Genomic DNA, 15,442 nt, shown 5'->3' on the forward strand with positions numbered 1-15,442 from the left:
ATTCGTTGTTAATTTAACTGTTTTCAATTTAATTGCTTGCATCAATCTTGAATTCCTGTGAGCATTGTGAGCATTTCTATTCCGGATTTTAATTGCTCCTTAATGCAGAACAAACTGATTATCTCGTTTTGATCAGATACCGTTTAGACGATTACTAACAGACACCACGGTTTCATAAATCGCAGGTGAGAAACGAATGTCTGACCATTAAACACAGTTTTTCATATCTAAATGTCTTCTCTTGGTACCATATTAAGCAGTCATTTCGTGGAATAATTTCAAGCCAAAATACTAATCTCTTCCTTCAATTAGATATGTAACATGTTGTAAAAATTAAGTCATTTTTCCCAAAACAGAGTTTCAGAAACGATATACTCTAAAGATATTAGCTAGTTTAACCATAATTATTGTATTTTATAATAGTAAAATTTACCTCTAAAAATGTGTCCGGTAAATTGAAACTCTCTCATAACGTATCAATATTTATCTTACGCTAATGTTCGGAAAAAAAACACACGAAAACACGCTTAACCCAACGTGATTAAATAATTTTGACGAAAAATAGAAACAATATAGATTTATGATATAAAATGCTATGTATTTATAACTTACTAGTTAAGACATATGAATAAACATGTATAGACAGTTTATAGTGCAAGTTCGTTTGTAATTTGTTTGTAAAAAATCATTAATATTTCCATTTAACTTAAAAGAAAATTCACTATGTATAACAGAAAATGAATATACAATTGGCATGTACATTATTGTACCGTAAACTCGAATTATGCACAAATGTCATTTACAATAAAATATGCGTTAGTGTCTCTAAAAACATTGTCATTTGCAACAATAAAAACATTCACGCATAATTTGTGGCTTTTACATAAGTTCAAACAAAATCATCAGTATTAACAACAATTATTGTAAAGTAAGTTATATTCAACAAAACAAATCATAAGATTGTCAGTAAATAAATTCGTAAGTTCATAATTTCGATATCAAAATATCAAAGACCAAATGATTATTTCGATTTACTCTTTACTTTCAAGTCGACGACCTTGTTTCCTTTGCGGACCCTGGATCGCACTTGACCAGTTCCAGAACGCGCCTTGAGCGTACAGATGATAAGGCCGAGACTGACCGCACACAGTACGAGAGACACGAGCGCCAGGCCGTACACGAGCAGCGTTATCATCGTGAAACATTTCTCCAGTAGCGCAATACCTGGGTCGGGAGAAATCATGGTATGCTTAGTAGAAGTAGTAGTAGTAGTAGTAGTAGTAGTAGTAGTAGTAGTAGTAGTAGTAGTAGTAGTAGTAGTAGTAGTAGTAGTAGTAGTAGTAGTAGTAGTAGTAGTAGTAGTAGTAGTAGTAGTAGTAGTAGTAGTAGCATCAGCAGCAGCAGTAGTGATGGTGGTGGTGGTGGTGGTGGTGGTGGTGGTGGTGGTGGTGGTGGTGGTGGTGGTGGTGGTGGTGGTGGTGGTGGTGGTGGTGGTGGTGGTGGTGGTGGTGGTGGTGGTGGTGGTGGTGGCGGTGGTGGTGGCGGTGGCGGTGGTGGTGGAAGTAATAGTAGTAGTAGTAGTAGTAGTAGTAGTAGTAGTAGTAGTAGTAGTAGTAGTAGTAGTAGTAGTAATAGTAGTAATAGTAGAAGTAGTAGTAAAAGTAGTAGTAGTAGAAGTAGTAGTAGTAGTAGACGTATTATTAGTTGTAGTAGTAGTAATAGTAGTAGTAGTAGTAGTAGTAGTAGTAGTAGTAGTAGTAGTAGTAGTTGAAGTAGTAGTAGTAGTAGTAGTAGTAGTAGTAGTAGTAGTAGTAGTAGTAGTAGTAGTAGTAGTAGTAGTAGTAGTAGTAGTAGTAGTAGTAGTAGTAGTAGTAGTAGTAGTTGAAGTAGTAGTAGTAGTAGTAGTAGTAGTAGTAGTAGTAGTAGTAGTAGTAGTAGTAGTAGTAGTAGTAGTAGTAGTAGTAGTAGTAAAAGTAGTAGTAGAAGAAGTAGTAGTAGTAGTAGACGTATTATTAGTTGTAGTAGTAGTAATAGTAGTAGTAGTAGTAGTAGTAGTAGTAGTAGTAGTAGTAGTAGTAGTAGTAGTAGTAGTAGTAGTAGTAGTAGTAGTAGTAGTAGTAGTAGTAATAGTAGTAGCAGCAGCAGCAGCAGCAGCAGCATTAGCAGTAGCAATAGCAGTAGCAGTAGCAGTAGTAGTAGTAGTAGTAGAAGTAGAAGTAGTAGTAGTTGTCGTAGTCGTCGTCGTCGTCGTCGTAGTAGTAGTAGTAATTTTTAAAAGTGAAAAACTGCATGCATTGGCTTGTAATGACAAAGTGCGAAACAGAGTGCACGTTCAATCTGGTCTTATCGTCATATTGCAAACGGGGTTTTATTACCTATTGTTCCTTTGCACATGTCCACCTCCACACAGTTCGTGTAATAGTACTTTGCAACAGTCATCTCTGCAAAAAGAAGGAATATTTAAACGACTCCCAGTACAAGTTTTACCTCTTATACTTTTCTTCAGACTTTCCATCGATTTTCAATATTGTTTGCAGTAAGTGCAGCATCGCTCTCCATGAACTCTTAATTAGTTAAATATTTAAAAAAAATCCTTAATAACAAACACAGTACTTAGTTATTTGCGAGTGTTCGGTGACATATGACTCAAAGATATGTAAATATGCACCGTTAGGCTCTGTTAAGATACCATATTCAGACAGTGTTCCTGTTTTTACGGTATAAAATAGCTAATATTACATGTGCCACACGACTGCGTATAAGCTCAAATACAGTTAGATAAAATACTGCATGTGAAAAACAGTATTGACAGTATTAACATTGGTAGTACACCTCAATACGTAAATTCTTTAACGTCGCCATTATGTGTTGACTTATTGAATAACTAGATACATTTCGGTCGAAATGAGCTAAAAGTATACCTGTAATACAGGTAGGAGCATTGACACAAATTAGATAGACGACATGAAACAAACGTCTTTAACTGATAGCGACACAATTGCTGCTTTGTCACTAAAGTCCGATCCTATTATTATATAGATTCAAGACATTCCTCATTCTTAAGACATATTTCACGCCTACCACGTAAGTGAATTACATATATTTCAGCATCAGATCCGAGTTACTACCCGTTAACGTGTTGTTATAGTAAAATATATACATATACAGATCGTTCCACCTTGGTCGGCGCACTGGAAGTCTCCTCGGAGGCTGATGTTCTTCTCCAAGGCCCCGGCGACGAACCATGCATTGTCGCATGTGCACTCCCATGGGATGTTGGCCATGCGCACTTCCGCCAGGGATTCCAGACCATCGAACAGGACTTCCGGGATGCTCGCGAAGTGGTTGTCGCTGATGTCGATGGTCTTCAGCCGGATGTTGAACGTGAACAAGTCGCCATTGATGCTCTTAAGGTCCGCACCCTGAATCGATAATCATACCTGGATGAGTGAGGACACTGACAATCTGACAACACATGAATATTTGGACATGAACAAATTCAACAGTCAGTTTAAAAAAGACTTGCTTAAAAGGGCGTTCATTCTACCAGATGTGTCGCAGACAAACATTAAAGTTTGAGCGCAATCCACCGGCAGTAAATTAAGAGTTGAGCGCATTAATTTCTAAACGTACGTCCGTACGAAATGACACATCCAACATGTAATGGCTTCAACTTTGTGGGAGTGTCATAAACATTTTCCTTGTATTTACTCATTCCAATTACTTTTTTGTATTAGGGGTTTAATGGCACAAAATCTATTCGTGTGCAACTTATCCCGTTTCGCTAGTGACTCGGATAGTCCGCGAGACACACCCTCTGCACATATTGATCATTTGTGGCAAATGCCTGATAAATGGGGAAGTTAAAGTCCGGATAGGTGTCGAAGCATACGTCTGTTTTGGCGGATGATTCCATTACACAATTCTACCCATTTCGCAGGGTAAACACATTTTGAAATGAGCGAACATAACTGTTAAAGAACCAACTTGACGGTGACCCTGGACGTGGCAGTATCGTCAAGGATGCCGTGAGGTGTTAGTGAGAACGCATGGCGGCGGCGTCCAATCGTTACGAACGCCGAAGGTGGCGACCTTAAAGCGACTACTTTGGACATGTTAAAAGTAAATGAAAAGGCTCTTCGTTCTTGAGGCGTCCTGGCTAAAGCGCCGACGGATGGTACTGAGGACGCCATAAACGCAAAAGCAAACCAGTGCAGACGCCAAGATCGATGTAGTCTCGTTAGACACAACAAGAACGCAGTGTGGTCGGCTCGTCGTGGTCGATTTGGCACACCTTCAGTATCTTGTGCAGATCGACCGATATCAAACTTCTAATATGGGATTGTAATAGCCAAGAACTCGATCCAGAGAGCATCAGCATTACCATATCTTTTTAAGATAATTGCTTTTTATTCTAGAGTCGGCTTCTCCTCTGAGCCACTAAACAAAATTTTCTTCGACCTTTTCGTTCAGATCGCTCCTGACATTTTCATTTTTATCCTGATTTGGCTATCTATACGTCTGGTACTGTCAGTAGACCGTTATCACGACCCTGTGCGTTTTTCATGTGATATCGCCGTGGTCCTTACAGCTCTTCAAACCCACGACCTTTAGAGACTTTTGCATATCGCTTAACTAGTGAACTTCATAAAAATTTAATGCAGTCATCACAACTTGAAGCATCGCGATAAATTGTGTGTGTTTTTAGTATACCCACACGCAGCGCACGCGCCGTATGGTCGATGTGCAGTTGCAGAGCAAATGTTACGGTCGCAGTAGAGTCGTACAAAACATGCTAAGAACTTAGTAAGGGCACAGTGATGTCGCCGATAATTGACGCGAAGGATCGCAGTAATGGCCCTATTCCACTACGAAAATAAGCCCACGATTCGCTACGATTTATCACATTTTTTGAATCGGGAAGAATCGTGACAGTCAACGATTCAGTTACGCCACTGGTACGATTGAGTTACGACGAATCGTGGGGTTCGGTTGAAATCTTGCGAATAGGGTCGCGACTTCACTACGATGTGTAAGAATCTACTGCGACTGTTCTACGAACGACGCAGATCGGTCACGACTAAGCTAGGACCTCACCGAACGCACCCATGAATTAGGCGCCAATATATATTGATATTGATCATTTCTTTACAATGTGACCTACATTCTTCTGTGTACATGTGTAAGAAAGCCTCCGTTCCTTTTTGGCGCCAAATCAAAAATGGAATTTCGACGAAGAGCAGCTGTAGTATTTGCACTAGAGCTTGAACACTTATCTTCCCCCCTGCCCTTGCCTTTTCTTGCTATTTTTTATATTATAAACAAATTACCTGATATTCATACAAAGCCCTAACAACTGAATGATTGAACAAACCGAGAAGCTCTGTTTATATACCACACCCATTATCCGAAAATCGTAACTGTTTCGTAACTAAATCGCAATAATCTTAGCGGGCTCGCAACTCACTCGGGGTGAACTCGTGAGAGTCTTGACAAAGTCTTAGCTGATTCGTAGACAGATCACGTGATCACCGATTTCCCGATTGAGTCACAAATTACCTACGATTCCATTACGACGCCGAAGAACGCACTACGACGCTGTTAAGGGTCGACTAAATTCAGTCATGGAGGTCTTGGCCAAATTTTAAACACGTTTTAAATCTGGCCACGATTTTTCGGGAGCTCAAGAGTTGCATGAATCGGCCCACGACTAGTTACGAATGAGTTAGGACCTTCGCCGATTGAGCTACGAATGTCCCCGATCTAAAAATATTGGAAATCGGGACAAATCGTGGGGAATCGGGTCGTAGTGGAATACCCCTATAAGAAAGCAGGGAAAAGTCGTATGTTGGGGTGGGAACTCAACGTCTACGCAATGAAAACAGATAGTAAGCCCCCCCCCCCCCCGCGATCGTTGACTGTGCTAGTATTTCTTTTAGAAAAATGCATCGGTGTTCTTACTACGACTATCGTCGATTACCAAAATCATAGTGAGGTCGCCTGTCCAATGTGACGGGGTTAATACTACAAACAATACTACAAGAACTTCACGTGAGCAAGACCATCATTTAATTGATATCATTTGATCAAATGCTAGTCAATCAACTTGCGAAAATAGTTTCGGGTTAAATAGATTGTAGTCGCTACTGTTTCCTACCACAAGGCTAACGTGTTGCAGGTCCTTCCAGTTAAACAGGAAGCCCGGTGGCATGGCCTGCGCCAGGAAGCGCGTGTACAGCAGCTTGAATCGGCCTTGAGGGCGCGGGGGCCGGTGAGTTCCGGCCCTAAGCGGCTTCACCTGCAGCAAAGGGACACTGGTAATTCTTTATGCATAATAGCAACGCATCATAAAAGCATCACGCTTATTAGATAGTATTGTTTAGTGTTTGAGTACACCCTGCTAAATTTGTTTTATCAGGTTTGTGTTAGGCGTCTGAATGCAAATGTAAACAATTAACATCGCGTGATTCGTCTCGTTTAAAAGACATGGAGCTGTAATATTAATGCGCCGAATCCCTTCCGTTTTATGGCAAATTAGGTCACACCACTTACATAACATTCTTTGCAAAATAAAACAATAGTACTGCTAGAAATTCCGCGGGATCCGTCTGTTTGAAGCCAAATGGACGAAAAGAGCATAATCCACAAAGATCCATACGACGTCATTGGACGAACAAAGCATTAAAATCTCATTGCAGACGACACTACACACTCACCTCGAGTCCCGCCATGGCGTTGGGATCTACCTCGTCAATGGCGCCTCCCTCTAAGGAGAACATGTCGACGGAAGAGAACTCCTGGAAGACGTTGGCAGGCACCACATACGTCATACAGTTGCGCACCTGAAACCAGAAAGATGACAAATCATTCAGATATATAGAAATGGCCCAAAAGGGCACCGTGACTTAATGAAAGCATGTGTGTCTGTGTGTGCGTGTGTGCGTGTGCGTGCGTGCGTGTGCGTGTATGTGTGTTGCACATATTATCGATACCATTTGGTTTTTGTTCCAAAGAGTAACTGCAAAAAAATCGTCTTATTTGGATCCAGGGGGGTAGTGTTATTAGATACTAGTTCACGCAGCGACTCAAAGATTATTAAAGGTCTTCTAGTGCTGTATGAAGAACACCTTGATTGAATGTCTCTTGCGATGTACATATAGTACGTTATGGTGAATCGGGGACTCGGGTCTGCGACCCATGCGTTGTGAAGTCAAAGGTTACAACAATACCATGGACCTTTATAGAAGTAAAATTTGTATTGTTCGAAGCAGCTTACGCCCGTTCTTTTAAACATGGTACATCGCAGTTTGCTGTTGTTTTAAACTAAATATATTTTAAAACATGATGACTTCTTTCAAAGTTATTTACATGTACATTCAATACATAAACATTGTTCATTTTTTTCTTTTTGTGTGAGTAAAACCTGAAAACCGTCTACGGAAAATTTAGTGGCTTTCTACTAAATTACATTGGTTATCCATAATAGTGAAGGGTATATGTGGTTCAGCGGGAGTAACCGTTGATATGCAGTTTACAGATGCTGAAAAGCACATATTTATCGTCTTCACGAATATTGCATCAGAAAACTCCACAATTTATGAAAAAGATGCTTAAAACTGGAATTTAAATCCTGTGCGCAAAAATTTACTTGTATTTCGGCTGTCATTGATGATTCACCATTACTTGAAGTCGGCGACTTTAACGCGTGAGTGGGAAACATGGGGAACTATATCTGTGGTGGGTCCACCAGCGATTACAGGGAATTTTTCAAACACCGCGCTATACTTGTGATGCGAACGAATACATATGAGTATTCATTAATCGATGAACTTTGATCGTTTGACTTATACTACTATTGATAATGGCAGAATGCATATATTTAGACTTGGCAACATAAAATGTACGGCGAACTATGGTGGTGGTACAGTGGGCTATTTTTCGGCATCAACGGATCTGTTTAATAAAATAATGGACTTTGGAATTAAATATTTTAATATAATAGTTTTTCCGGATCACTTCCTGTTAGTTGTGAAAATGCAATAAGTAATCTGAAGAAATATATAAATGAAATATGTTAAAGCATATATTCGCAAGAAATCGACAAACAATTCTGCTAAATCAATCGCAATTGAGTATAAATAAAAATACTTTCGTAGGAAAATTTAGAAAAACTATAAAATAATTGTACAACTACACTTAATAATAACAAGAGCTGTCACCATAGGATGACTTATGCCCCCTATAAACGCTTTGAGAGAAGTTATGAGCATTTTTCGAAACCTAAACGCAGATTTCGAAACCTAAACGCGGACCCTTAGTTCAAGGTCAAGGTCACAGGGGTCTACATTTTTGTGCGTGTGGAAAGGCCTTGTCCATATACACCTGCATACCAAATATGAAGGTTATATCTCAAGGGACATAGAAGTTATGAGCATTTTTCGAAACATAAATACAGATTTTAAAACCTAAACGCGGACCCTTAGTTTAAGGTAAAGGTCACAGGGGTCAAAATTTGTGTGCTTATGGAAAGGCCTTGTCCATATACACATGCATACCAAATATGAAGGTTATATCTCAAGGGACATAGAAATTATGAGCATTTTTCGAAACGTAAACGCAGATTTCGAAACCTAAACGCGGACCCTAAGTTCAAGGTCAAGGTAACAGGGGTCAAAAATTTAATGCGTATGAAAAGGCCTTGTTTATATACATATGCATACCAAATATGAAGGTTATATCTCAAGGGACATAGAAGTTATGAGCATTTTTCGAAACCTAAACGCAGATTTCGAAACCTAAACGCGGACCCTAAGTTCAAGGTCAAGGTCACAGGGGTGAAAAAAATTTGTGCGTATGGAAAGGCCTTGTTTATATACACATGCATACATAAATATGAAGGTTATATCACAAGGGACATAGAAGTTATGAGCATTTTTCGAAACCTAAACGCAAAGTGTGACGGAAAGACGGACAGACAGACGGACGGACGGACAGACAGACTGACAGTCCGATCACTATATGCCCCCTTTTCTTCGAAAGGGGGCATACAAATATTCTGGGGTCTTACAGCAATTTTATCAACTTATTAATATGTGCAAGCAACGTTGTAATAAGTATGATAGATAGAAATAACAGTATTAAACACTCTAGAACCAACCTGCAGCACAAAAAGTATGAACGCGCGAAATACCATAAGTAGATTGGTTTGCGAAAATAAAGAAAACGCACAGATGACGACTTCAAAAGCTATATAACAAATTAACATGTTTCCACAAATGTTTGCAAAGCGAAGCGGTTGTCGTTTGAACGAAACCCACATGGCGCGCGATGGCCATATATGGATTAGTTATTTTCAATGGACCTTTTAACAGATTTTGGCATGTATTCAAAATTTTATTTAAATTAATAAATTTTAACAGTTGAACTAAATAGTTCCAGTAAAATAAAAATGAAATAAAAGAAAGAAAAAAAGTATTCCTCAACGAGGCTCGAACCACTGACCCTCGGAGTAAAAGTCTTTCATTTAAACTACCCCTTGCTAATATTGTAAGTTGTGTATTTTATACTTTATATAAGCAATCCACATAGTGACAAAAAAAGTAGCGATAACAACAGAACTCTCCAAACTATTTAATTTTTCTTATTTACTTGTCGTCGTTACATAGTACTAATTGGGCTTAATTACTTGTTGCTATTAAGTGAATATTTAAAGCATCATTTATGAGGTAGGTTCCATAATAACCTTTAACTTTTCGATGTAACTCATGTTGGCGAACACGCCGGCGTACATGACGATACTTCCGAATTGTCCGCAGTCAAGGGTCAAGGACGCGTGGTAATTAGGGTCCAGAGAGGCGGGGTCCAGCGTCGAAAACGTGGGGCTGAACATCTGCGAGTCCCCTGAAATCATTCACTGAAAATTTTAGAAGCGCAAAGTGTGAGACACTTATATTAAGGCTGTTTTCATTACTACTAAAGTCCGTATAAATATACGCTTCAGTTTGTTGTCGATCAATAATGGTATTCATACTATAATGCCAAACGGGCATGTCCATGTATCCATTTTATTACCAAATGTGTGTGAAACATCTATATCAGCAGAATAAAACCGTAACAACATAGTGAAATTCGGCATTTCACACAATGTCAGAATCTATTTAATTGTCAGTTATACATAATACACAGTTATACATTTCAATTCGAATAACGTTGGAGAATAATGAATGCCTCTTATATGAACTGGCTAAACTGACCTTTTCACTCTTATTTTTATCAATAATAACTGTGTGATTTTGAATTTCCTAGGTCTAAATATAACAGGTTTTAATGTAGTGTTCTCTAATTTTGACACATTCAGAACATTTAAACAACAAGTAAAATTCATCGTCAACTTAACTGTTGTCCCATAATTGAAAGAGTCGCAAGTTCCTATTTAATACATCATATCAACCAGTCTGAAATACGTTCTTTCGTAATCGCTGTTGTACAATTTCATGACACAATTGTCCATAAATATGATTGAAACGAAACGTTTCAATTATTTCTTTATATTCTCCCTTTACCCTATCACCATTTATATATCGTTTAAATTGGTTTTGGTATTCTTCAATAACTTTTGGGTTTACACAAAAGATTAACCTCGCAGATTTGTGACTTTTGAGAGCACATAAATCCTTTTTTAGATTGAAAGCAAGTCGCCTTTAAGAACCTTTGCATTGTATTATCATTTAAATCAACTAAGTCATAGCCCAAAATGCATCCTACGATAATAATGTCCATTTTAGTCATTTACAACTAATATTGTTCTATACGTACACACCTCTTTATATAAAGCGGCTTATCTACCAAGTCTGACGTGACCGGCTTCACTTGAAGTTGATTTTCTGACACAAAGAGGAGCTTTGCACAACTTTAGGTGCAATATTTTTCAACTCGCTCCATTTTGAGAAACCCTGTACTTCGCACGAGTACGTACTAATTGACGAATTACTGCAGAGCTACACATCTGGTTTAATACTAAAAGTTTTCAAGTTGAATAACCAAAGAGTTATTGCTTTATTGCTACTACTTTTGTATCTTCGGTGTGTTGATTTGAAAGCATCAGATGGTATAAAGATCATATAAACGTCATTTTGAGGTCTTTCGGCGTTTGTCCTATTACAGCCATATCGTCTGCGAACACTTATAGAATCAAACATGTGTATTGTATATTAATTCGCGCATTATGTCTATTCGGTAAAACATATTTCAAGATCGTCTGCGAAAAAAAATAAATAAACAGGCTGTTATTTCCCCTGTCTTAACTCGACTACCAAAATTAACCCATTTATGCCTAGCTTCTAGAAAAAGGGCATTGGCAAACAGCGTAGACACAGATGAGACGCCGCATCAGGGTCTGCGCTGTTTGCTTGAAGGAATTTCTGTAAGAAATATTCTAAGTATAGAAATAAATTTACCAGACATCCCTAATTTGGAAATAAATGGATCCAATTTAGAAGGATGGGAGAGTCCACTAGGCGTAAATGGGTTATGTGTTGCAATGTACCGGTATATCATAAGATTTGACTCGGACATACTGTATATAATGCGCAACATTTTGCCGTCCGAATTGGGCTCATATAACTTATACAATAATGCATCTAAACATAAAGAATGAAAGCAACGTTTCATATCACTGACTAAAGTCTAAACAATACACTCGTTTATTCATATTATTATTATTGCAATAGTTGAATGGGTTATCAAAACTGCTTCTATAGTTAACCTGCCTTTTCTGAACCAGTATTCCGCGTCGGAGATAATATAATGTTTTTACACCATGATGGTATAAGCTGGTTCAGAACACGTGTAAATAATTGTGTAAAAGTTTTAATAAGGTGATGCTTCTGTAATAACTAGCATCTGAGATAACAGGGACTTATGCATGTACGTTAACTGTCATCCCAGATTATCTTGTACAGTCCGAACATACTTATCAGGAACGACTCTACGCTTTAACTGGATTTTTGCTATTAATAGACTTCCTTAAAACAAAAGTACAATACAAACATACAATGTCGCACAAGAATAGCCTGTGTGGACGAAGCTTTAAGCACATTTATGAAACCCCGGTACAGTCAAATATGGGACGACGCTTTAAGCACATTTATGAAACCCCGGTACAGGCAAATATGGGACGACGCTTTAAGCACATTTATGAAACCCCGGTACAGGCAAATATGGGACGACGGTTTACGCACATTTATGAAACCCCGGTTTTCCAGAGCAGGGCTCATATTAATTAAAACCGTCAGATTTTTACTTATTAAAGAATTTCAACATTTTCAAAATGGGGCTTACCTATGGGCGGCAGGAGACCATTCACGTACACGTTGAGAGCAAGGGGCGCAGGCGAGAAATCCGCGAAGTCGATCGGACGGTCCGCCGCCTGGGTCATTCCCGCGTAGTCGCACGAGAACCAGCCGTCGTCGCTTCCGGTGCAGCCAGAAGGGGCTGAGGCGCTGATGACAATGTCCGGAAGCACCACCAAGACAGCAATGGCCCACGCGTACTTGAAGCGGCGATGCATGACGGAGCCAACAATACTGTGTGACCTTAAAATACACAATTTTATGTTTATATCACATATAACACCATATAATTTCCCATACAGGGCTATTCACAAACCCTCATTCACATCCGATGTTTTCACAGCATTTATGTTAACGTCAAAACGCACATGCATACATTATTATAAAATAAGGAAAAACACGTTTCATATAACATCTGATTAATACAAGTATAAGAAAAAAGTATACCTGTTTAACAATTACACGCAATCAAACATATATCAATACCACCATATAAAAGACTTTAGCCTGTGGCAATGTTATTTATTGGATTTTAAATTGAATCTGAAGAATATTACATGTTTGGGATTAAAAGTAAATCAGGCTTCAATAGGGATTACATTGTTCGTTTCTTATAGTATTGGGTCTTCAACGGATGACCGTTTAATCGCTTATTGTGAAGAATAAGGTCATATAGTACATGTATATAGTGTTCATCTCAAAGTGTTGGGATTATCGGTATGGTGCTGTGTTCGGTTGTAATTAGAGACATCATTTATGGCTTCAGTAATGTATTGCGTTTGTCAATGAAGAGATAGTGAGTACAATATATAAATTATATAGGTATTTCATTTGCATTCAATAAACACACAAATGCGCATGAGCAACGGTCTGGCAAAACGGTGCTTAATGCATGTGCGTAAAATGTCGTCAGCACACGCTTATCAGGGACACATTAGGCGCACACTGGATTTTCGCTAAGGAGGCACATTATTTAACGAAAAATACCATAAAACGCAGACAATTTCGACCCATATTAGCCTGGCTGATTTTGGCTGACATTTAACGCACGTGTATTGAGCTACGTTTTGCCCAAAGCGATGCATCTTATTTAATATATGCGCACTCTTGTTCTGTAAAACTGTTATTACAATCTCGAAGTACAATTTAAAAAAAAAAGACGATACGTATGACAGCCATCATGCATAGCTCCGCCTTATATATCGAACAAAGTGTCTTGTTGGCATAGGGATTTGATTGTGCACCCGTATGCCGTACCATTTGGGTCAAAAGTACAAATACGCCAACAGCTAAAAATAGATATCACCGCGATGACAACATTGTCACCGTGGTGACAATTTTGTCACTGCGGTAACAATTTTGTCACCGCTGTGATATCTTATTTGTCACTGCGGTTACAATTTTGTCGCCGCGATGACAAATTATGACTGTTGGTATATTTTTATGCCTGCTGTTACATTTATTTATTGGGGTCAGTTTTAAAGAAAATAATTAAATATTTAACAATAGTTTAAAATAAAATCAATACGGATGAATAAGGATAGTTGATAAGTTTATTCATATGTTTTTTTTTCATATGTTTTCGTCCTTTATTAATTTTATTAAGTAAAATAATTTGAAATATAAATATTGACCCCGCAGTAACTGCTATATTCGAAGAAAATGGCGGCGCAATTCGTTCAGAGAGCAAAATAAATTATTTTATCATGCGGTAGAATTCTACTTGGTGATCAAAGAAGTAATGTTTTACAACACTCATGGTCTGAACGCCAATGTTCTACAGTAATCCATGGAGGCAGACATCTTGATAACTTCGCAGTAAATATTCGCCGATTTGCCGTTTTGAAAGACGTTATTTCATTGGTCAGTTTGATTTAGCTCTTATCAAAATCTTTGGGTCAGACAAAGTATCACCGCAGTTACAAATATATCACCGAAGTGATAAATTTATTACCGCAGTGACAAAATTGCTGCTGTTGGCGTTAATGTACTTTTGACACAAAGGGTACGCCATACACTCGATCACAATAACGAAAAAGTAGACCAAGAGGCTTTCGTCGAAATCTCCACGACTCCGGCCGGGTCTATCACTTATCACACAATGAATCTATTAAGTAACCACAACCAATTAAGTAAAACAATTGATTGTGTATACATCTATACAAATGACTTTATTTTGCAAACCATATATTCTGCGATCATAAATAAGTGTTATATATGTATAAGTTCATATTATATTATTATATATATATATTTATATATATACAGCGCATAACTTTCAAATCTGCCTACGCATATAATTTAAATACGTTACTTACACCAGTGCACATATGTATAACATGCATGTTATGTAATTGTTCACATTGACCGATAATAACAAAGGGTTGTAATCGACACGAGTGTGACCATACTGTGCACTGTCATTTGGGCCTGATATCCCCTAGCTTACGGTGCCTAGTTGAAACATGAATGAATCCCGAATCCTCGAATATGATAATGTATGTTTAACCCAATTATGCCTAATGGACTCTCCCATCCTTCTAAATTGGATCAATTTATTTCCAAAATTAGGGATATCTAGTATATTTATTTCTATATTTAGAATATTTCTTACAGAAATTCCTTTAAGCAAACAGCACAGACCCTGATGAGGCGCAGCATCGTGCGGCGTCTCATCTGGGTCTACGCTGTTTGCTAAGGCCTTTTTTCTAGACGCTAGGTATAAATGGGTTAAAACGGGATTTTAGCTTTCGCTATAGCTCACTTTAATCATTTTGTATATACATACAAAAATATTTATTCCAAGCTTTAAATACAAAATAAATTTGATATAATTAACATAAACACAGCTGCTTTTAAGTGCAACGCCATTACATTAAAACTGTAATACAACAACTGATATACTAGTTAGCAACAGCAGCAAATAATTTTGTAAACTTACTTGAAAACTGGACTTCATGCATGTGCGTAAAGTGTCGTCCCAGATTAGCCAGTGCAGTCCGCACATGCTACTCAGGGACGACACTTTCCGCCTTAACTTTATTTTCGCCAAGGAGGGACTTCCTTGAAGCTAAAAATACAAAAAAGCGGAA

At 38.2% G+C, this 15,442-nt stretch overlaps 1 protein-coding gene across 1 annotated transcript; it reads right to left on the reverse strand.

The window, feature by feature from the left end:
- Positions 1–1,021: 1,021 nt before the first annotated feature.
- On the reverse strand, positions 1,022–12,568 carry LOC127831539 (uncharacterized). Its single transcript, XM_052356520.1, has 7 exons — positions 12,340–12,568; positions 9,743–9,900; positions 6,717–6,842; positions 6,158–6,298; positions 3,179–3,422; positions 2,376–2,441; positions 1,022–1,224 (listed from the first exon to the last, which is right to left on the reverse strand). Exons 1-7 carry the CDS (start codon positions 12,566–12,568, stop codon positions 1,022–1,024), a joined length of 1,167 nt encoding a protein of 388 aa, XP_052212480.1.
- Positions 12,569–15,442: the final 2,874 nt, after the last annotated feature.

The sequence above is a fragment of the Dreissena polymorpha genome, chromosome 5 (genome assembly GCF_020536995.1).
Source record: "Dreissena polymorpha isolate Duluth1 chromosome 5, UMN_Dpol_1.0, whole genome shotgun sequence".
Taxonomy (NCBI): Eukaryota; Metazoa; Mollusca; class Bivalvia; order Myida; family Dreissenidae; genus Dreissena; species Dreissena polymorpha.